This window comes from Armigeres subalbatus, chromosome 2, assembly GCF_024139115.2.
Source record: "Armigeres subalbatus isolate Guangzhou_Male chromosome 2, GZ_Asu_2, whole genome shotgun sequence".
Taxonomy (NCBI): Eukaryota; Metazoa; Arthropoda; class Insecta; order Diptera; family Culicidae; genus Armigeres; species Armigeres subalbatus.
In genome coordinates, this window is record NC_085140.1 from 213,886,009 (window position 1) to 213,909,334 (window position 23,326).

A 23,326-nucleotide genomic window follows, 5' to 3' on the forward strand; every position below is an offset into this window, starting at 1 on the left:
ACTTCTACGGATGTTCCGGGTCTTCCGGATGGACACTGGATCGTGAAATAATCAGGAATTGTATTGATCCATGGAAATGGACAATGGCTACATTCTATTAGGATTATTGCTACGCAAATTAATGAGCATTTCAAAAATCACCCTTCGATAGTCAAGAAATCACGCTAAAAATTGGCCTAAGAATCAATGTTCCTTCAACATCGATTCCTGGGAACCAGAATGGCCAAAGTGCAAAAATCTGTCCGTAATGACATCTGTGGAATCCATACCTTCAATTTGGTTCCAAAAGATTGAGAATCGGTTTGAAAATGAACTTTTGGGAGCGATTTCATTTTGGGGTCATTTTTGACCCGCTAATGCACAATGTGTAACTTTTTTTTAATGCACTAGGAAGGTTAAACACGGTGGCGAGACTCTGGCTAGAGCGCTGCACTGGATTATTGCCAAGAGTTGGGAGGAGGAAGTTTTGCCCCAGGAGTGGATGGAAGGTGTCCTGTGTTCAATCTACAAAAAGGGCGATGAGCTGGATTCTAGCAACTACCGCGCAATCACATTGCTGAACGCCGCCTACAAGGTACTCTCCAAAATTTTATGCCGCCGACTAGCACCAATTGCAAGGGAGTTCGTGGGGCAGTACCAGGCGGGTTTTATGGGCGAATGCTCCACCACGGACCAGGTATTCGCCATTCGCCAAGTACTACAGAAATGCCGCGAATACAACGTGCCCAAACATCATCTATTCATCGACTTCAAAGCCGCATATGATACAATCGTTCGGGGTCAGCTATGGCAGCTAATGCACGAACACGGATTTCCGGATAAACTGACATGATGGATCGAGTGATGTGCGTAGTTCGAGTTTCAGGGGCATTCTCGAGTCCCTTCGAAACGCACAGAGAGTTACGGCAAGGTGACGGTCTTTCATGTCTGCTATTCAACATCACTTTGGAAGGGGTAATACGAAGGGCAGGGATTAACACGAGTGGTACAATTTTCAATAAGTCCGTTCAGCTATTTGGCTTCGCCGACGACATAGATATTATGGCACGTAACTTTGAGAAGATGGAGGAAGTTGTTCAAGAGAAGACAATGTGAGCCACCCACCGCGAGTTTGCATCCGTGGGTACGAAATCGAGGTGGTAGAAGAATTTGTGTACTTGGGCTCACTAATGACTACCGAAAATGATATCAGCAGAGAAATTCGGAGACGCATAGTGGCTTGGAAATCGTACGTACTTTGGACTCCGCAAGACGCTACGATCGAATGAGTTCGCCACCGTTCCAATCCAAACTGACAATCTACAAAACGCTCATTAGACCGGTAGTCCTCTAGGGACACGAGACCTGGACGATGTTCGTGAAGGACTAACGCGCACTTGGAGTTTTCGAAAGGAAAGTGCTGCGTACCATCTATGGTGGGGTGCAGATGGCGGTTCATGGAAAACTTTCCTTCTTTGTATTTTTTATGTTTTTTTTTTAATTTTTATTGATGTTTATTGATTATTTTGTGGAAAATTATTATTTTTTATGGAAAAAAAAAATATTTTGTGAAAAGTTTTGTAATAGTTTATTGATAATAATGGTTTATTTATAAAAAAATTGTATTTTGTCCGTGAAACATTTTTATTTCTTTATGGAAAATTCTTATAATTGCATTTTTTGCTTTTGAAAGTGCTTTGTTTTGTGGAATTTTTTTAATTGTTTATAAAAAAAATTGTGCATTATTTGTGGAAATTTTATATTTATCTATTGCTCATACCCTGTTTTCATTATTCGAAATTTCTTATTTTTTTATGGAAAATTTCTAGTTCTTTATGAAAATTTTATGTTGCTGCCGATACATCCAGCTTTTTATAAAAGTTGAACAGAGCCCACTGTCAAACCCCCAGCTCCACAACTCGCAGTAGCCAGGTGAGAGGTCGTCAAGCCCTTAAACATGGTCCCTACTGCGTCCCTTTTACAAACATTATTAATATGTTATTAATAACGGAACACACATCCTATGCCTTATGCTATTCTGCGAACATTTAGAGGTGTTTAAAATCTAAATGCTTTAAATAGACCATGAATTCGGTCCAGTTGCTCCTGTGTGGGCCTGGTGGTGGTTAGAAGCTTTGATCGCGGAAGGTAGCAGTACGAACAACACTCGACCTACAAACAACAAGAGCACTTAATTAATAAACGGCTTTGGAATCTCTATTCAATTTGGATTTATCAGCAGAGGATGAGAGGGCGGTTGGAGGGCTATCCTTTGCATATGGTGCTTGGCATTGGTCGATTTCTAGGCCGCCCTATATCCCTTCGGGGGAACGAGTGGTGCCTGCCAATCGAGCGTACCTGTTTTAGTCATTTTAATATAGCCTGGCGGGTTGGACGACGGAAACCATTATAAAATAGTGAATGCTGGAGCAATTTTGAAACCAACCTGGAAATAAAGAAATGAATAATATAATTTGTTTCAACTTTGATTTCAAACATTGCTACAAATATTGCTATTTTTTGTGCGCAAAATGCGACAGCCATAACTCGAACTTTTGGTCGTAATGGATGTTTTCATTTTAAAACATCATACTGTGAAATAGATCCATTTTCCGCCACACTACTGTTAGCTGACTGTAATGCCGATAGGCACTAAATTGATTCGCCTATTGCCGGATGTCCCGACCGCATGTATGGATCTGGCGGCCCGGTTCAGCCCTAACGGTGTCGGTGTCGGCAGTCAGATGGAAATGATGATGAATTTCCCTCAGGACTCTGAAAATAATCCGAGCAGGTTGTTGAATATTTTAATACCACGGTATGCTCGAGTGAACGGATTGCGTGTGGAAACGAATGGTCATTTGTTCGGATGTAATTGAAATCGAGGCGAAAACAAATATTTTCTTTGCATACCATTTATGTTTGATATTTGTGACCTCTCTTTATGCCCAACTGATACATCGGTTTATGTGGCAAGGTTGTGCAATGCAACAATAATGCTCATTGTTCACTAAGAGGGGCAAAGTAAGCAGCCGTATAACATTTGCTTTCTGAAAATTCCGAGCGCGAAATATTTTAGTTGAAGATTTATAAAGTGTAATTTGTGCTGTAAATCAACCGTGAATCAACGATTTAAAGTTAATCTGAGCCTAATGGAAAATGGTATTTTATAAGAGGTGTACCAAAGTGTAATAACCTGCCAGAAGTGCATGTCGGCTCCCTCTTCGTATGCCCAGCAAATATCAAAGAAAGTACCCAAGTAACATTTTGAGTTCTATCATACTCTATTAGCAGTTTTGGAGAGCAAATTTTGAAGACTAGCAATAAAACTAAGATTTACATGGCAACCTCTTGAAGACCACTACAAGATTATGTTATGACCAAGTGGACCACTCTTGAGAACGTCTTCAAAGCAAGCTCGAGGTTGTTAATAAAGCTACCATAAAACCGCTGTCAAAAAAGGGAATTTCTCTTTTGTTATTGAACTGGAGAAAAAGGAAAATCGTTGGAATGGAAGAATGAAAAAAAAAACAACATTCAATGGGAGGATAATAAACAACGTTCATGGATATGGATTTAAAATAATATTGAATCATCGGAAATTGGATGCCCCAGAACTCGCTCGCGTCCATACAACTTTGGTGCGCTTTCAAATTTCTGGTGAAACCAGGTAAGAAAAGCAGTTTATTTAAATGCGCCGTCGCAATATCGTGATTTACGGATATTAAGGTCACTCCTGACGGAATCCAAGATTAAAAGTGCTCGCGTTTTCGGGGGCACACCACTCGATACGGAAGCAACGCACAACTGTCATTTTTATTACTTCACGCATGCTGCGACGCAGCAAAGCTAAATAAACAAAAATGACAGTTGTGCGCCGCCTCTAAATCGATTGGTGTGCCCCCGAAAACGCGAGCACCTTTAATCTTGGATTCCGTCAGGAGTGACCTTAAATCATTAATCAATATACTGTTTTTCTTACTTGTGGCATTTCGATTCGCACAGAAAAATTTCTCGTACTCCGAGATTTGTAAATCATTCTTAAATGCAGCGGTTGCTACATATGGTAGTGAATATCGCAAAAGATTTTTGCCGAAATGAAATCAATTCTATACTACCATCATGGCTGCTACTACACCGTGGGTAGTTGTGATGGTCAAAATACAGTTTTGCGTATCTTTCAAGTATAATAAGTACTTGCTAGAAATTGCTAATTAGTTCACTGTACAAGGAAAATTAATGCAATAAAAGTATTGTGAGAAGCTGTTTAATTTTCATTTTCGCCATTCCTCGTGCTGAATGGCGTCTGAACTATTTTTAATGTGAAAGATGTTCAAGCCATCAAGCTACAAATTCAGGTTATAAGCGATCAAACTACCGGGGTCCACAATAATTGCAATTAATTTACGCTTCCAACAGCGGCAGTAGAACATCTCAAATATTGATTATCGCATCATTTGTTGCGTGTTCGTATTTATACTATCTATTCCATTCTCAGGAGTGGGATTTGACCTATGGATTTTATTGTCAATAAACAACAAAATTTCAAATATGCGAATGGCCAATTTTCAAAGTTTACGTATTCATTGTGGGGGAACAGCGCCTAAATTTCATCTCATGACTCCGATGTTCATCTCATCAAAAACAAAGCAATGGAAAGATATTTGATTTGCTTCTTATTTTTGTGATTTTTTCAGCAGTGAGCACGCATGTTTACAAAAAATGTTCAAAAAAATGAAAATATGTTCAGTGAGATGGAAATTGGGACATTTCTCCTATTTATTGTTTTCTTTGTTTATGTTTTCGAGAAACTTGTAGCAGAAACATTATGATGGAAACTTTTGTTTTTGGCCATTCGGTTGGCCATAGTGCATGAAGTTCAACATAAACATTATGTTCTTGTATAATCCCATTATAAACCTATAAAAAAACCACTAAGTTTTATGGAGGTTATGCGTAAGACAAGTCTATGACCAAAATATCCGGTTTTATTACAGTTTTCAGAATTGGTTTTATTGGAGTCCTCAAGATAATCATTAGCCCACTCATAAGTTTATGAAGCTTTTGACATTTGTGGTTTTATTAGACGTTTTATTATGGTTTTGGAGATAGCTATAAGTCTTCAAACAAAGCTAATCTTGCAGCATTGAACAAAGCAGCGATAAAACCGTCAAAAAACTTAAATAAATCCATGAAGCCTTGAAATTGTTACTTGGGTACTGCTGTAGAGCGTATCATATGAAAAGTACCTGTCAACCATCGACTTTCGATCTTCTCTTGATCCACCAATTTCAAGTGCTTTTATGATGATATGGGCATTGTCATCAGAACATGACTATTTCGATGTTTCTCCATTAACAACTCGATAATCAAAATAGCCAGTACTGAGTCTGACGTGTTCACATATTGGAGAAGGCCGTTGGAAGAATGCTCCGTCAAACCTAGTGATTTCCCAATCCTCTCAAACTCCACTCGGCTGCTGATGATGGATCATGTCAGTGGTCATTTACATCGAAAGCTAAGTTAACGCGCTTGACTGTTGATCAGAATTTTAAGCGAATTCTATACGGTCGGTTGTCGTGTCGTATCGTGTCGATCCATCAACAACACTTCATCAGTGCGGGCCGCGACATGTGAATGCGAAAACCATCCATCTTTTTACCGATTCCGCACCATTGGAGGTGACACGAGATGAGTGCTGCCGCACTTAATGGGGTTCATAGATTTGAGCCAGTTCGAATAAGAGCTGAGCAAATACAAAAGCGATTGACCTATTCCTGCATTATGTCAGATTTGTTGGTGTCCAAATTTTAATGTGTTGACCCGAAAACGATATTCCACACAAGTAAGCATCAACACAATCCCATCATTGATGGAGTCGTGAAGGAAAGTTACGATCCAAATAATGTACAAAGGTATGAACAAAAACAGATAAAGTTAATTTCAATCATCAAATCCGTGCATATGTCTTTATCAAGCTACTCGTCGGCATAACACGATGTTTATAGGTTTGGTTGGAAATATAAGAACATCAAACCCAATTGATAAAGTTTTTTTACTGCATCATACATAAATTTGCACGATATATGTGTATAAAAATCGCTAGTAACTAATTCGGAAGCGATTACTATTGATGCGGTGTACAAAAGGTCAACATTCGAATCGCTATTTTAATCTCAAGCGGCTGCGAATTCCAAATTCGCCATCATTAACTTGTGGATTTGTTTTTACACCGTATATTAATGTTGGTGTACATATTAAGTTGTGATACACAACTTATTTGCATGAAACGGCTAAACTAGGATAGCAACAGTAATCACCTAACATACGTAGTCCGCTAATAGTGTAATGTCTCTCACAATAATCCAATTTAATGGTTTACGCTTTTACTTTGTTTTTACTGATCCAAAGCAAAGGAAACAGCGTGTTGTAAAATGGTGAATAATTCCCATAGAAGAGAATTTAAACTTTTGCCTCAAGATTTTGTTCAAGGATATAGCTATGATTGGGCAGATTTTTTTTCCCCCAAGGAACCTAGAACACGCTAACAAAGAGCAAGTTTTGACGCGGAAAATCCAGAAACATAATGGAAAGTTTATCCACAAGCGACTCTGGTTCACCAAATTGCCGGGATTTTTCCTTGTTTTATTGGCAGATGAGTGTACTTCTCTGTTGGAATTATGTTTCCGCCTTTCGATAGTAGAACATCATAAAACAGGGCCCTTCTCGTCAAGAGAGCCTTTGTTTCGGAAGCGGATTACAGTACGGCGAGCTGCCCGGTCGCTACCGACCGTTGATGTACCTACCAAAAATGTGAGTAGCAGTGCATGAGCGTTCACTATGCAGTTTCGTTTTGACGCACTTCGTTCATACGTACACAAAGTCATGTCGTTGTAATTTAGGCATATCTAATTTATTGATTTGCCATCAAAATAATAGAAGAACGGGCGAACAAAGCTTACACAGACGAGACTCTTCTAAAAATACGTCAGAGCACCATTCCACATATTGTACAGTGTTTCATTCAGCACATTTATGATCGTTTTTCCTTTCCTCATGATAGGGTTTTTAAGGTTTTGATCATAACTCCAGCTTTCTTGTATACAACCGTATACGGCTCAGGGTTATTCGGTAAAATGCCATTTGGTTGAATGTGGTTTGGGCAAACGACATTTTACCAGAAGAGTTATTCATTTTATTAGCCCATTCCCGAGATGAGCCAGCCTAGGGCTGCAATATAAAAGATATAAAAAATATAAAAGATATAAAAATAAAGAAAAAAATCAGCCTATTTATTGAAGACAAAAACACATCGTGTAAAGAGAAAAATAAAAAGTGAGAAATGAAAAGCAAAATGTTAAAAATGAGAAGCGAGTAGTGAGAAATAAATATGTAGTGAGAATTATGAGCCATATTTGTAAAATCCAAAAATAAGAAGAGAGAAGTAAAAAGTAATAAGTAAGAAGTCAGAGTAAGCGAGAAGAAAGATGTGAGAAGTAAGAAGGGAGAGTTAATATTTATTATCGCTCAATATTTCTATTCATAAGTCTTGTCGGTATTTTTTAATATTCTGACATTTTCTTACGCTCCATATAAATAAAAAAATATTTGTATGGAAAAAATCTTACATGGGGGGGGGGGGGAGAGTTGGTTGAAAAATCCAGAAAAATTGCTTACGTAATTAGTGTACGGTCCCTTAGTGTAGTGTTGCCGTCACCGCAGAGTTGCTTTGAGTTCCTTTCCATTGGATACTGGATGTAGATAAGAGTTAAGTGCGATACAAGTTTTAGGATGAAGCACCCTGCAGAGGTTTGTGATTGCTCAAATCAACGGTATCTTCGTACGCAGAAGTTATGCACCAGTTTCAAAGCTGAAAGTACACTCCGAAAAAAAAAAACGGCCGGGCATTTTTTATCGACATAATGTTTTGTAGGTTGCCCCTGGTTAGATATATGAACGGGAAAGGAAGTGAAGATTACAATCGTGGCGACCGTCCTGCGATACAGCTTAGTGTTGTCAAGACATTTCAAGTTAAAAATAATGCCAACAGCAGACTCGCAACATTCGACTAGCTATATGCCTGCAGGATGCTCTTGAGAAGCTCCTAGGAAGGAGCATCCTTAACGCATGTGAAGCGATAGAGATTGTATACGAGAAATACAAATAAAATGGAAATTACTTACTTACTTGATACTTGATGGGCTACAGCTCTTCGATGAACCTACGCCGAATGGAGTATCCTTCTCCACTGGACTCGATCCTGGGCCAGTCGCTTCCAGTCGCCCTGAACATTGAGCGGGGTCCTCTTCAACTGCAAAAAGCCATCGTGTACGCGGCCTTCCACGAAGCCTGCGGCCTCTTCCGGGTTCTCTACTAAATATTATCTTCGCTTGTCGTTCTTCCGGCATACGAACAACGTGACCAGCCCACCGTAGTCTGTCGTGTTGTAGAAGCTTAATAATATCCAGCCCTTTATACACCTGCTACAATTCGTGATTCATGCGGCGCCGCCAAATACCGTTCTCCTGTTTACCGCCGAGTATTGTCCGCAGCACCTTACGCTCAAACACTCCGAGAGCTCTCCGATCAGCCTCCTTTAACGTCCATGTCTCATGGCCGTATAAAGCCACCGGAAGAATCAGAGTAGTATACAGCGCGAGTTTTGTTTTCGTTTGCAGACTACGGGACTTAAGCTGGTTACGAAGTCCGTAATAAGCCCTATTTGCAGCTGCAATACGCCTTTTCACCTCGCGGGTAACATCATTATCGCACGTCACTAATGTTCCAAGATACACAAATTCTTCTACCACTTCAAATTTTCACCATCCAGCACTATTTCGCTACCACCACCACTAATGAACCCACGTTGATTGCCAGCGACCATGTACTTCGTTTTGCTGGTATTGATCGTGAAGCAAAAGCCTCTTCCACGGCACGGCGATCAATTCCGATAATATCGATATCGTCCGCAAATCCCAGGAGCATATGCGATTTTGTGATAATGGTACCGCTTCTTTGCACACCAGCTCTCCTAATCGCTCCCTCGAGCGCTATATTGAACAGTAGGTTCCCGAGTGCATCACCCTGCTTTAATCCATCTAAGGTAACAAATGACGTCGATATTTCATCCGCAACCCTTACACTTGATTTCGATCCGTCCAACGTTATACGAATCAGCCGTATCAGTTTCGCCGGAAAACCAAGTTCAAGCATTATTTGCCATAATTCATTCCGTTTCACTGAATCGTACGCCACCTTGAAATCAATAAACAGATGATGTGTCTGCAAGTTGTACTCCCGGAATTTATCAAGGATTTGTCTCAGGGTAAACATTTGATCCGTCGTTGATCGGCCCTCACGAAAACCTGCTTGGTATTCGCCGACGAAGGACTCTTCAAGCGGTCTCAATCTGTTGAACAGAATACGGGACATAATTTTGTACGCCGAATTAAGGAGGGTTATTCCTCGGTAATTGGCGCACTCCAGTCTGTGCCCTTTCTTAAAGAGAGGGCAAATGAGGCCGTCCAACCAGCTAGCAGGCATTTCCTCGTCTTCCCATATTTTCGACATAATATGGTGCAGAACTTCGTAAAGCTGCTCACTGCCATGTTTGAGAAGTTCAGCCGGGAGCTTGTCCTTCCCCGCAGCCTTATTGTTTTTCAGCTCTTTGACAGCTTTTTTAACCTCATCTAGTGTAGGTGACTCCACAGCTTGTCCATCGTTGCTAATATTTATTCTGTTCTCCGATGCACGGTCACTTCCTCCATTCAACAAAGTCTCGAAGTGTTGCTTCCACCTGGCAGCCACTTCAGTTTTATCTGTCAGCAAATTCCCTTGTTGGTCGTTGCACATGACGGGAGATGGCGCTGTCTTTCTCCGCACGCCATTGACAGACTCATAATACCTCCGCATATCGTTCTGTTCCATTTTCCTGCGCCTCGCTAATCACTTGTTCTTCGTACTCTTTTTTCTTCCTGCGGTGGGTTCGTTTTTCGGCTGCTCTTGCTTCCTTGTACCGATCTCTATTCGATCGGGTACCTGACACCAACATCCGGCTTCTGGCAACGTTCTTCTCGTCTGTCACTCTCTGGCACTCCACATCGAACCAACCCGTCCTGGGTCGCCTCTGTGCAGTGCCTACCACTTCTCGTGCTGTTGTGCTCACCGCTCCATAGATCGTTGATGTTGTCGCTAACGTTGATTGCACTTATCCGTTCGTCGAGCTTCTGGCGGTACTCAGCCGATACTCCTTCCGCCGACAATCGCTGGATATTGTAACGCATCGTTCGCTGTGATCTTTCGTTCGATACAGTTGACAACCGTCGGTGCGTACACGTTGATTAGGCTGTAATTGAAGAATTTGCCCCGTATCCTCAACACACAGATTCGTTCGCTAATGGGTTTCCACCGCATCACTCGCTTCATCTGCTTGCCCATCACTACGAAACCAACTCCATGCTCTGCTTTTTCACCGCCGCTGTGATAGATGTTATACTTGAATGCAGTATTGGTCGTGGGGTCCACGGCTCGGAATTCACGTTCTCCGGATCTAGGCCATCGGACTTCTTGAATAGCAGCCACGTTCACTCCAACATTCTGCAGTTCACGAGCCAGAAGGCTCACTCGTCCAGGTTCATTTAGGGTCCTGACATTCCAGGTACCGAGTTTCCAATCATAGTCCTTATTTCGTTGCCGGGACGGTTGCCAAAATAACGTTCTCTTTTCTTCTATCTCCATTTTTCGTGGTATATGAGAGGCTTCAGTAAGCTACCTTACCGGGGTCGCGTTACCTACATCGCGATGATGGGGCTGCCACCTTAGGTATAGCTGACGCGATACAGCATTTCGTTAATCAGCCGCTGGGTACCAGGCAGACGCTGTTTGAGCCGCACCTCCTGGTGAACAGACGCTCGAGGCGTACCTTCTCACTCTAGCTGATGTCAGAAGGACAACAGTGCCCAGGCTGCACTACCAGCTAAGTACACAACCCTTAGCTGGCGGTCTTTTGTCATCGGACGACCCGTGGAAGCGTGAGATAGGGACTTGTGGGGACCAGAGCTCTGTTGGGCGCTCCTTCCTTGATGTCAACCCACCATTTTGCAGCCCAAATGTAAATTACACTTTCCTAATACCCGAGAACAAATATCCTGAACAGGAGTCTTCAATTTTATATCCAGCTTATACTTGCACGCAGTCTTGTATGCAAGCACCATTACTATAGTGACCACAACCAACAGGCAACAACAGCAACAAGTGTAGACACCAGCTCCAAACCACCAAGTTTTCAATAGGGTAAGACGGTATAATATGCCCCCCTAAGGCAACTCCTTGATAACTTTTTACTTTTCAACGCAATTTATGCAAACTTTGTGTAATTTGATAGTCCAGGAAGTCGCAAATGCATTGCCCGTGAGTAGTCATGTAAAAATATTACAGATAACACGTAATAAAGCTTTTTTGAAAAGTCGCGAAAAAATGGATTTCAACAAGTGCCTGGCCAATACGCCCCACCTTAGCCAAAGACGTTTCATAGCCCTTCATTAGTATTTTATCAATCCCATAATGAAAAGGTCACAAATCCTTATGCGCTTGACATTGAAAAACCAACATTGGTCCATTTAAGCAGGTGTGAATTACATTTCAATATTTTCCATACAATTTGGAAGCAACTGCTGCAGGCTCGCTGCGCTTGTGTCCAGTTGGTAAGGGCATATCGTCCTGCCTACACTGGGGCGTTTTGGCCAGTGAAACATGTTTTCGAAAATCGTTACATTTTTGAAGATGGAAGCAATTTTATATCATATGAACCACTGAGAAAAGTTATTTTGTTGCCCAACTAAGTGTCCCAGTGCAAGTTTTGCGGACAGTATGCCAAAGTCGCTCCAGAATGTTGAGCTAACAAACATGAAAAGTTACATCAAAACTGCAACTTTTTGTATTTTGCTATTATTTTCATTGTGTAATACAAAAGTACTTCCACATTCACATAGTATGATGGGTTTACAAATACCTATAGGTACCATCTGATTTTGACCCTTAATTAGTTATAGTTTTCTAAAAATCAAAGGGGGGCGTTTTGGCCAGGTGGGGCGCATTATACCGTCTTACCCTACTTATCACTGAGTTGCGAAATCGGCATTTCACATACGGTCTTCCATCTGTAGTCTACCAAAGATGGTACACAGCTGTCAGGGCCGGATTTAGCCAGAAGGGGGCCCCGGGGCCGACAGCTTGTGGAGGCCCTAAAATGTACAAAAAAAAAGATTGGTTTTGGTACATAAGACTTGTGGGGGGCCGGGGCCATAAGACTTGTGGGGGCCCGGGTCAGATCTTGGTGGCGTGCACACGCACCGACAGAGAACTGCTGTCATCAACTTTCGCTAAAGCCATTTAGAGCCACACATTTTGGCGATCCTGCCAGGTTATTCTGACGCTTATTTCAAATGGTGAGTTAAATTCAAGTGGATGGATTAAAAAAAAACACAAGGGAAGGTGGTTTGTATTGCAACAAAGCGTGTCTGGAAGACCGCTGGAAAATTTATTGTGATTTGGCAAATCACAAAGCGTGTCTCGAAGACCACTGGAAAATGGATTGTGATTTGGAATATCACAAAACGCGCCTCGAAGACCGCTGGAAAATGGATTTTGATTTGAAAAAGCACAAAGCGCGCCTCGAAGACCGCTGGAAAATGGATTGTGATTTGGAAAATCTCAAAGCGCGTTTCGAAGATCGCTGGAAAATGGATTGTGATTTGGAGAATCACAAAGCGCGTCTCGAAGACCGCTGGAAAATAGATTGTGGTGGTTTGGAAAATCACAAGGCGCGTCTCGAAAACCGCTTCAAAATGGATTGTGATTTGGAAAATCACAAAGCGCGTCTCAAAGACCGCTGTAAAATGGATTGTGATTTGGAATATCACAAAACGCGTCTCGAAGACTGCTGGAAAATGGATTTTGATTTGGAAAATTACAAAGCGCGTCTCGAAGACCGCTGGAAAATGGATTTTGATTTGGAAAATCACAAAGCGCGTCTCGAAGACCGCTGGAAAATGGATTGTGATTTGGAAAATCTCAAAGCGCGTTTCGAAGATCGCTGGAAAATGGATTGTGATTTGGAGAATCACAAAGCGCGTTTCGAAGACCTCTGGAAAATGGATCGTGGTTTGGGAAATCACAAAGCGCGTCTCGAAGTCCGTTGGAAAATGGATTGTGTTTGGTAAATCACAAAGCGCGTCTCGAAGACCGCTGGAAAATGGATTGTGATTTGGAAAATCACAAAGCGCGTCTCGAAGACCGCTGGAAATGGATTGTGATATGGCAAATCACAAAGCGCATCTCGAAGACTGCTGAAAAATGGATTGTGGTTTGGAAAATTACAAAGCGCGCCTCGAAGACCGCTGGAAAATGGATTGTGATTTGGAAAATCACAAAGCGCGCCTCGAAGACCGCTGGAAAATGGAATTTTTATAATGAGAGTTTGTGGTATTTCTCGATTCTTACACTACTTCTCATTGCCCAATTTGTCTTAAGCCTTAAGGTGATTATACAATAAAGCCAGAAATCGGCCATTTTGTAAACACCAAATTCGTATCCGCTTCTTTCCTAATTAATCAGCGCTCTGGAGCTTTGAGATTCATGTCATCGGCTTTAAAACCAGCCTAAGATTGAGTCGCGTTTTTATAATTTACTCCATTGACTCCATCCAAAAGTGGCAAAAGGTGGGTCATCTAAAAGCAGATTATAGTCGTTCCATACTCTTCCGACCATCACTCATAAGTATGAACAAGAATACTAAGAACTAGAGCACAGTAGATCTTACTCCGTAATGCACCACCAGAAAGTTGTCTACCCAGCATTACAGGCTCCGTTTACAGCCTGGCTAATGGCTTCACCCCCAGGCCATTTATCCCCTCGGCACGGGTCGTCTGACACCTTGGGATTCGGGGTTAGGGAGGTCATATTGTCAGCTTCAGTGCTGTACCGAGCCTGGCGATATGACCGTATTTACACCGTTACGCACTACTTCAGAGTATCCATAGCCCAGCGTAACGGGATTTCGGCACTATACGAAAACTATTACGCCAGATTTGGGCTTTTGGAAATGTATGTAGATAAACGTGTGGTGAATTTGAAATTCACCACGGGCTTTATTGTATAATCACCTTAAAGGAATTAATCTGTTTTTCAAATGCAACATGCTCAATGTTCACCTTAGTCTCGCGCAAATATCTTTGAAAACAAATCCTTGCATCCTATGCAAGAGGATTTTTCTTGCTTTTTTATGAGAGAAGAAGGAGAATGTGGGGTTTGAGTAAGTAACCATCAGCGTGTGATTATACATTAACACCTCAGCGTGTCAATCGGTGAGAAGCAAGCCATGACTCGCCCTCGGTGGCGTGCACACGCACCTACAGAGAGCTGCTGTCATCACATTTCGCTCCAGCCATTTGGAGCCATACAACAGCTCTAACTTTTTGAAAACAACGCGTTGGTCCTCCAAGTCTAGCCCTCATGTTCTTGGATGACTACCGGTCTAATAATAAGCGTTTAACGAACTCTTCTCTGGCTGTCAAATGAAGTCTGCCTGTAAGTATTCCAGATCTGCCCTCTGCATCTTGTGAGATGCCCAAGATTCAATGTGAGTAGTTTTGAACCGTTATGCTGAATATTTATTCTACCAGAGAATTCTTTACTTTGGCGCAGTTCAAAACTTTGGCAAATTGTCCAAATGCCTATTACATGGTGGCTTCAAATTATAAGTAAAGGTTTCGGCAGTTTGCTTGTACAAAGCAAAAAAGATAATATATGGCTGACTTAGTAAATCAGTAGCTAAATTGTAATAACTTAGCAGACTATAACAGATGCACTTCTGGGTGTTAGTTCATTGGCAAAAATGACTATTAGTGTTTATGGATTATTTTCTCCTGTTTTTTTTTCAAAAATAGAATGGGATTACAAGTCGGCGAAATTTAATCGAATTTATCGTCCAATATCTTGAAAACAAGAGGTAGCAAAACACCGAATATATTACTAAGACATTTGAAATCGTGTCACATTCATCTGAAATTCTGAGAGATATCTGTATAAAAACATAAGTTGAAACACAAATCTTACACACCGTTGTCAGTTTCGAATACCTAAAGTTTATTTCAATTCCCTAACCAAATCGTGAGTAGTGAGACATCTCGTTGCATTTCGATGTGGCGTTGCATCTACCCAAAGCTTCACCAGCTTCATGGTACATTCCATTTTAGGAGCGTCTTTTTCTTCGTTCGTGGCATTTCCAGTCTCCGGATTGGAATCCTTCGCTCTTGCTTGTATGGTTAACCAGCGACCCATTTAAAGTGTACCCCTCGTTATTCAACGGTTTGCCAATTCAACATTTTTCGAGTGTTATCTGTCTCGGAAATAAAATCGAATTTCCTCTCAATTACGTTTTATACATCCGTTGAGCACCGAAAGCTCTTGATAAAGATGAAATTCTGGTTCTCAATTGAAGAGCCCCTAATACCCTTTCCTTAATTTTCACTCAATCATGAAGCTGTTAAGAGCAATTTCGGAATCCTAAAACCATAGCAGCCTATTATCATACCCTACGGCCGACCGCCCACCAAATCCTTTTGCTCGTAACTCTTTTGGTCGACCCACGAATGTACACAGGCCATTGTTCGGGGATTATATCGAAAGCTGATGACAGCGAACAGTTTTTCACACCCTAGGGATTTTTTTCGCCAGTCAACATCGGAAATCTTTCCACCGCCATGGTGACGGGCTACCAGGATTCCTGCTCTGCACAATAGTAGGACCACACAGTCTAGTCTAGTGGGTGACTAATTCTGAAGGACTTTGTGCTCGGGGCTCAAGCATCGGCCAAAAGTCAGTTAGCGTTCCGTACCGTTCATGGCAGGACAGTAACTCTAACTAACCACCACCGCGCCCGTTGTGGTTAGCTTGTTGGAGTGGGTCTGTCGTCAAAGTTGTAAAAAGTTGTTCGGATTAAAACGTTGGAATCGGAGGAATAAATGGTGTTCACTTCAAGCTGGCTTAATTTAGTGAGTGTTAGATTTATGTAGAGTGGATTAGTGATGTAATGGTTGAAGTTGAGGTCAGTGGAATAATTGATTTATTTCTAAACATGGAAACCATCCTCTGAACATACAACATAATACATTATACATGGGAGGATTTATTATTTATGCATACATCATAGTAGAACACGTTTGAACTGATCCGTTTCACTTTTCCTTTTTTTCTCCCACAGAACGTATCCTGGAGTCGTCGTACCACGGCTTAATAAAAGAGAACGAAACGTTCGTCGAAATAACGCCGTTAATCAAAGTAGACGAAACAAAAATATGCGGATTCCACATAATCAAGAAAAATAAGGAGATACCATTTCAGGTGAGCATTGGTGTGTTAGTTACCATGGCTTGGAGCCTCTGGGCGATTCATTTAGGATTTGGTAGCAGTAGTTCTACGAATCAAATTATTTATATTCTGTCTGTGCCTGCCCGGCAGGCCGGATTATAATTCCATACAATAATTCGATAGTAGTTCTCAACAGCCTTCTGGTGACCGTATTGCAATTTTTTATACCTACATTTGTTCAATTTAGCCAATTTTTATGCGGAGAAAATGTCATAAGAGAATAACTGTCTTCCCGTTCAAATCTGCAGGATATTTCTCGTGTATATTGGAGAGATTTTTCCGTGGAAATATGAGAGACGTTCCCGTCAAAATTGAGTGAATTTCCTTAGTAAACTCGAGGGTATATCTTTGTTAAATTTTTCGTGGAATTCACAGTGTTTAAGTATTGAAAAAGACAAGTTTAGGCGAGGTGAGTTGAGAAATCTCGAAGATCGCAATAATACAAAGTCTTGATGAGTTGTGAAGAATCCTATCATATACGTAGTCGATCGAGAGTGTGACGTTTAAACAAGTTCAAGATTTCACATTCGATTCGCAATTGAAAAAATCGTTTAGCTGAATGGTCAACTACTGTTACTGTTGTATTGAAATTTGTTATTAAGGTCACTCCTGACAGAATCCAAGTTTCAAAGTGCTCGCGTTTTCGGGGACACAATACTCGATACGGGAGCAACGCACAGCTGTCATTTTTACTTTTTCACGCATGCTGCGACGCAGCAAAGCTGAATCAACAAAAACGACAGTTGTCTTCCGCCTCCGTATCGAGTGATGTGCCCCCGAAAACGCGAGCACTTCGAAACTTGGATTCTGACAGGAGTGGCCTTAAGACCAATATTTTTGTTTGTCGCGGTTTTGTTTTTGCAGTAACGGTTTTCAGTTTGTTAGTCGCGAATTTCGCGGATTGGAATTTACTCAATTGTATATATTTAGTTTGTTCTATTTTTCTTTTGTAATTGCAATGTTTACGTTTAAAATTGCTAATATCTGTTTGGATTTTGGAAAATTCTTTTGTGTTTATGGAAATGTTGCATTATTTAGGGAAACTTTATGTTTATTTATTGTTCCTACCAAAGAATCAATTTCAAATCAAGTCAATTTCCAAATCTATTATGGAAATTTCTAATTATTTATGGAAGTCTGTTATTGCTACCCAACAATCACTATTTTTTTGCAAATTGATATGTTGAAACTAATGATGATTATTATCTTCTTCTTCTTCTTCTTCTTCTTCCTATTGGCATTACATCCCCACACTGGGATAGAGCCGCCTCGCAGCTTAGTGTTCATTAAGCACTTCCACAGTTGTTAACTGCGAGGTTTCTAAGCCAAGTTACCATTTTTGCATTCGCATATCATGAGGCCCAGGGAAGTCGAGATAATTTCCAATCAGAAAATTGCCTAGACCGGCACAGGGAATCGAACCCAGCCACCCTCAGCATGGTCTTGCTTTGTAGCCGCGCGTCTTACCTCACGGCTAAGGAGGGATGATGATTATAATGATGAAGATGATGATGATACTACACTTTATTGTAGCAAGGCACCTACCAGTAGCACTGGTCATAGCTGATAAACGATTTGATCATGCTTTTTTTACCATTTCGTTTATTTATTAGGCTCAATTGTTTAATAGAAAACTCTACGGATCAGAAAACATTACAAACAATTTAAATAAATTATTCGGAAGAAGTATCAGACGCATTTCTGCGGGAGGTCTTCTTCGGTGGAGATCGATCTATCGATCCTACCGTAACTAAACGGTCCCGTCGCTGACTCGTCGACTGCGCTTACTGCTTCTTTTCCTCTTCCTCTCTCATTTTTCTATAGCAATCCGTATAGTCTATTACCCCCTTCTTCACAAACCAGATTCGATCTGTATTGTAATTTGATCATGCTTATATTACTGTTTGTATTTCATCAAACTCATGTATGAAGGGGTTGGGTGGTTCCATAAGCAGAGACACTTATGCGAATCCACGGGATGAATGGAGAATCTCCTTCAAGAAGAAAGTTCGCAATACAATAATACAATCTAGCCCTCGTTTCCCAGATTGACGCAATAGATGGGGAGAAGTGTTCGCCTTTTATCCACGAAATGTTAACAATAGTTGTAATGCCAATAAGAAAAAGAAGCTTGACCGCAAGTCATTCGATCGAATAACACGTTATGCTGAAAGTCATCTAGCGGAATTCCATTTGGCGAAATTGAACGTTTTACCGAAACGGTTAGTAGATAAGTAGGCCGAAAACAGTTTGGCCAAAATGGGCATACGGACGAGAATGCCATTCGACCGAACTGGCCGGAAACATCGATCGGCCGAAATGGTCTTTTGGCGGAAATTGTCGTTTGAGCTTGAGCTTGAGCTTGAGCTTGATTAACTGCTCGTAGTTGCTACTCCATTATGACCAGATCAGCTGTTCTTTCACAGGGAACCAACAGATGTTTGCTTGGGACTAGCACTCATCTTCAATGTACAAGTACTGGTGATCTCATTTGTTAGGTCATACTGGCGCCTGCCACGTCAGAATGCAAGTCAATGTAGGGAAGGGGGAGGAAATGATGATCCAAATGACTCGCCCACTGCAAGCCGAATATACCTCTGCACTTGCCACGAGTTGATGCGTTATTTGTTGGTAGTTCTGGGTTAGGTTGGAGGCAGAGGTCCGTCTTGGTTAACGAGCTGCCAATGTGATAGATAGGAGAAGGTAACTGATGGAATTTCTAATTGGATGTAGAAAACGAGCTCTATAGTTCATTTCCAATTCTAGCAGATTACTGTTAGAATACTCAAGTTGAAGGTATAGGAATAGTAATGGAAACGGTATGGAAGTCCATTTCCAGTTCTAGCGATTGCTAGAACATGAGAAATAAAGAGAAAGATACAAAGTAGGAGAATGGAACGGACCTGGGATTGAACCCACGACCTCCTGCGTATGAGGCAGAAGCAGTAGCCATATGACTACCAAGTTCGCTTGGTCTTTTGGCGGAAATTGTCGTTTGACATAAAAAGTTGTTTGTCCGAATAGGTCATTTTGGTCAAAAATGCCATGTGGCAGAAACAGCCGTTAGGGGTCATACGGCCAAAATTGTCGTGTTTTCGAACAGCTCATAAGACAAGAAAAGTCATTTGGTCATTTGAAAAGTTAGATGTTAATTTCGCTCTTTGACTTCTGTGTAAAATGACGTGTGTGCATTTGTCGCCACTGATATCGCAATCTGCCGCAATCTGTGACTTCTTGGATGATTGGGTTCAATATGTGGCATATCAGAAGCAAAACAGATTAGTTGCACAAATAAAATAACATTTCGGTATACACTACATAGTGATGAACTTTGTATTATCTTAAAAATCACTCTAATAAAGATTAAAAAAAAACAAAAAAGGTATACACTACAGTTGCCACAATGATATGTTGCAAAGCACTTTGTACTCAGCTACAACGTTTCGATCCGGGGGTTTGGATCTTCATCAGGGCTCGAGATTAAACAACCTGTCCAGTAAAGTGTTGGTCACACGATGGAATGTCAGGTGGATTGGGGAAACTACACTAGCTTCATTTGCTCCCGCACCATTAACAAGATGATGGGTTGGTGCTGAAGAACAAGATGTGAGTCGTGTCGATAATCGAGGTTTATTGACGACGCATTCTTCTCTTCTCTTTGCTTTTTGATCGTGAAGAAAAGATTAGCGTACGCGTAGCTTAGGTTGTCGGTGTCCATCCGATGGTTGACCGTGTAGAGGTAATGGCGATTGTGGGGTTATAGACGTTGAAGCGGCTGATTCCTCCTCTTGGAGTTTCAGTACTTCTGGGTCTGTGTATTGGTACCCTTCTCCAACAGCTGCTTGTCCAATTTGTTGACATTAGATTGGTGCCGGTACATTCGGGTTCTGAGCTTGTTGTCCGTCATTCCGATGTGTCAATCCGTACAGTCAATCCAGTAGACCAGCGGTTCTCAACCTTTTTCTTGAGAGGTACCCCTTCGAACTTTTGCATTAATTGAGGTAACCCCTACTTTTTACGTGAGCCAGCCAAGGGCTGAAAGCGTCCTCAATAAAGATATAAATAAAAAAAAACTATTTTCTTATGTAAATGAAAATAAGCGTAGATAAGATATATGAAAAACCGACATGAAAACTAACAGGATATATGGCTCTAACAACCAGAGTGTGAAATAATCGAACATTTTTGGTGAAGTCCATTTTTCTTCATTTGTCAGTTCACTTCCGACACATTCATAGTCGGCTCTGGACAGTCAATATTCAATTGAATATTAGTCATTGAATATTTATGCACATTTTACAAATTGATAAATTATCTGAAATCTGAACACGTTTCAAATGAGTAAAGTGATTTATCACACAGGACTGAATCTGATTTTCATCCGCAAGGCACTTTCAACGGTAAACATCAACATAAACAATGCTAATTATGTTTTTTTTTCTGCACATAGTAAGCACACTCAGTGACAGTCGAATGAATGAGTTGGTGAAGTAGTCGTCTGACTATGTCATTCTATGTTTTGAATATTCATGCGATGTTTGTCAAAATTCAGACCGAAGTTGCTTCATGAAGATGAATATTTTAAGCTCTGCTAACAACATGTCAATGAAATTATTGACAATTGTAAGCCTTTGAATCGTGGGGTGAAAAGAAAAATAGTTCAGAATTGTACCTGACGAAATTGGTTTTGGATACCAATCAGTTTTAACGCTTCCATCATCAAACCTCAACATTAGAAGGTCGATGAATTGAAGCTGCATGTTTTGCTCAACTTCCGATGTGAAGCTGATATTGAAGATTAGCGAAATGAAACAAGCTAATATTGCATTTACTTGATCTTTATGTAAGACAAGAAACAAGTCATCCACGTATTTTCGTATGAATTTCGGAGGAATGTTGGCAGCTGTAATTGATCTGTGTAGCGAATTCTCTATCATAATATCAATCAAAGTTGGAGAGAGAGAGAGGGCTTCTAACTGCAGTTCCAGATATCTGTAGGTAGAATTGATGGAAACAAAAGAAGCTCGCACTGATGCAGAATTCAATGATTTCTAGGAAGAGATCCAAGTTGATTCTGGTGTTGTCCCGTATTTCGTCCCACATCATGATTATATTTATAATTTCCGAATATAGGGACTAGCCGCAAGCAGCTCATGAGCGCATCGGAAATCTTCTTACAAACATCTCATTACACTTTTTTTACTTCTCATTTATTGCTTCAATCTTTTTACTTCTAACTTTTAACTTCTTAGTCAGAAGTCAGAAGTAAGTGTAAGATGTCTTACTTCTAATTTCCCACATCTCTCTTCTCATTTTCCACTTCTCGCAAAGAAAAGTAATAAGTGACATGAAGCAAGTAAAAATCAGAAGGGTTGTGTGCAAGACACGACTGCAAGGTAGACGTTGGACAACTTAAGGACATCGTTGCGATTGATTTTGCTGCCGTAACTAAGCGACTGTGTTTTGTACATTGAAGAAATATCTTCTCGGGTCAACTTTCTATTGTAGATATAGAAAGTTGGTTTGAACAGAACCAATTTATTTTCAATAATGCGTCTTCCTAATTACAAACAGCAGCAAAACCAAATGAGAATCTTGAAAGAAAGTTTCACTTGACTGTTACTGATTCCAACCATGCGAATTATTTTTTGCAGCGTCTCCATGATTCTGCAACCGACTGAAACTTTCTACCGTTGCTAAGCGATTAATATGCACTTTGAACAAAACTCGTCTCAGATCAACCTTCCCTTGCATAGAATGGTGGTTCTGAGAAGAATCGATTTATTTCCTATAATGCGCCTTCCAAATCACAATAGTTTGGAATTGCAAATAAATTGTTGCTTGAGAGCTACTTATACAGATTGCCAGTCGAGGGTTCTTCAGATGCCACCGTTGCAGAAATGTACTCCACCGCGCTGCTGCCAGGACCGCAACGACGCCATAGAAGCGAAACAGGCAAACGATAGTTCGAATGTTGCGAGAAAATTTCACTTGAGTGCTGCTGATCCTGAATAAAATTTCCTTCCTTTCCGATGCTGGGACCGCTCTCCATTTTCCACGACATCTCGAGCGAAAAGACTCGGACGCGGGATAGCAGCTTTCTTATAGTCAATAAAGTAAACCCTCTGGCCCCGCCCCTTTGGTGAGTTGTATGGTTGAACATAAAATTTGCACCTATACCGATTAATAAAGAGCGCGACTAATGGGCCTTCTTTATTGTTTACAAGAAAGCTGCTTTGCCGTGCGTGTGAGCCATTTTATTCGAGAAAAAATAAAATAGGTTGCACGCGGGAAAGCAGCTTCTTGTAAACAATAGAGAAAGCGCATTAGTCCTCTTTGTTAATCGGTATGGGTGTAAATATTATGTGCAACCATAACAATCACCAAAGGGCGCCTAGAGGGTTTACGTTATTGACTACAAGAAAGCTAGAAGAAAGGCAGTAGCGCGGTGGAGTACATTTTTGCAGTCTCTCGCTCTGATGCACGTTCGTGATTCTGCTACCGACGGAAACTTTCAGCGGAATGTTGATCCTGAGAAGAATCCTGAGAAGAAAATTTCCAATAATGCGCCTTCCGAATAACTATCAGCAATCACTCAATAGTCCGACGCGCAATTGATCATTTGCACTCTGAAAAAAATTTGTTCCGACTCAACCTTTTTTTCTATAAAATTAAGGTACTGAAAAGAACCGATTTATTTTCAATAATGCTCCTTCCCAATACACTGCAAAAAAACCAGATCCAGAACCATGCGAGACTGGAGTGTCACTCACGCCGATGATAACCAGTGGCTGTTAGCCACTCGAATCCGCTGAACCGCGACAGACGCAGAAACTGCAGATGCTGGGTCCGCCACCAACGCCATCGCTCCATCCGCTCTCCGTGCTTGCTCTCCATGACCACTCACCGGGAATCCCCG

At 41.1% G+C, this 23,326-nt stretch overlaps 1 protein-coding gene across 6 annotated transcripts in view; it reads left to right on the plus strand.

Moving 5' to 3' along the window:
* The window catches only part of LOC134211614 (calsyntenin-1), a 325,311-nt gene that overhangs the window by 203,501 nt on the left and 98,484 nt on the right, over positions 1 to 23,326 (plus strand). For all 6 annotated transcript variants that reach the window (XM_062688672.1, XM_062688677.1, XM_062688673.1 and 3 more), the window contains one exon: positions 16,241 to 16,380. In XM_062688672.1, the coding sequence (XP_062544656.1) occupies positions 16,241 to 16,380 (140 nt within the window). The remainder of the gene's footprint in view (positions 1 to 16,240; positions 16,381 to 23,326) is intronic.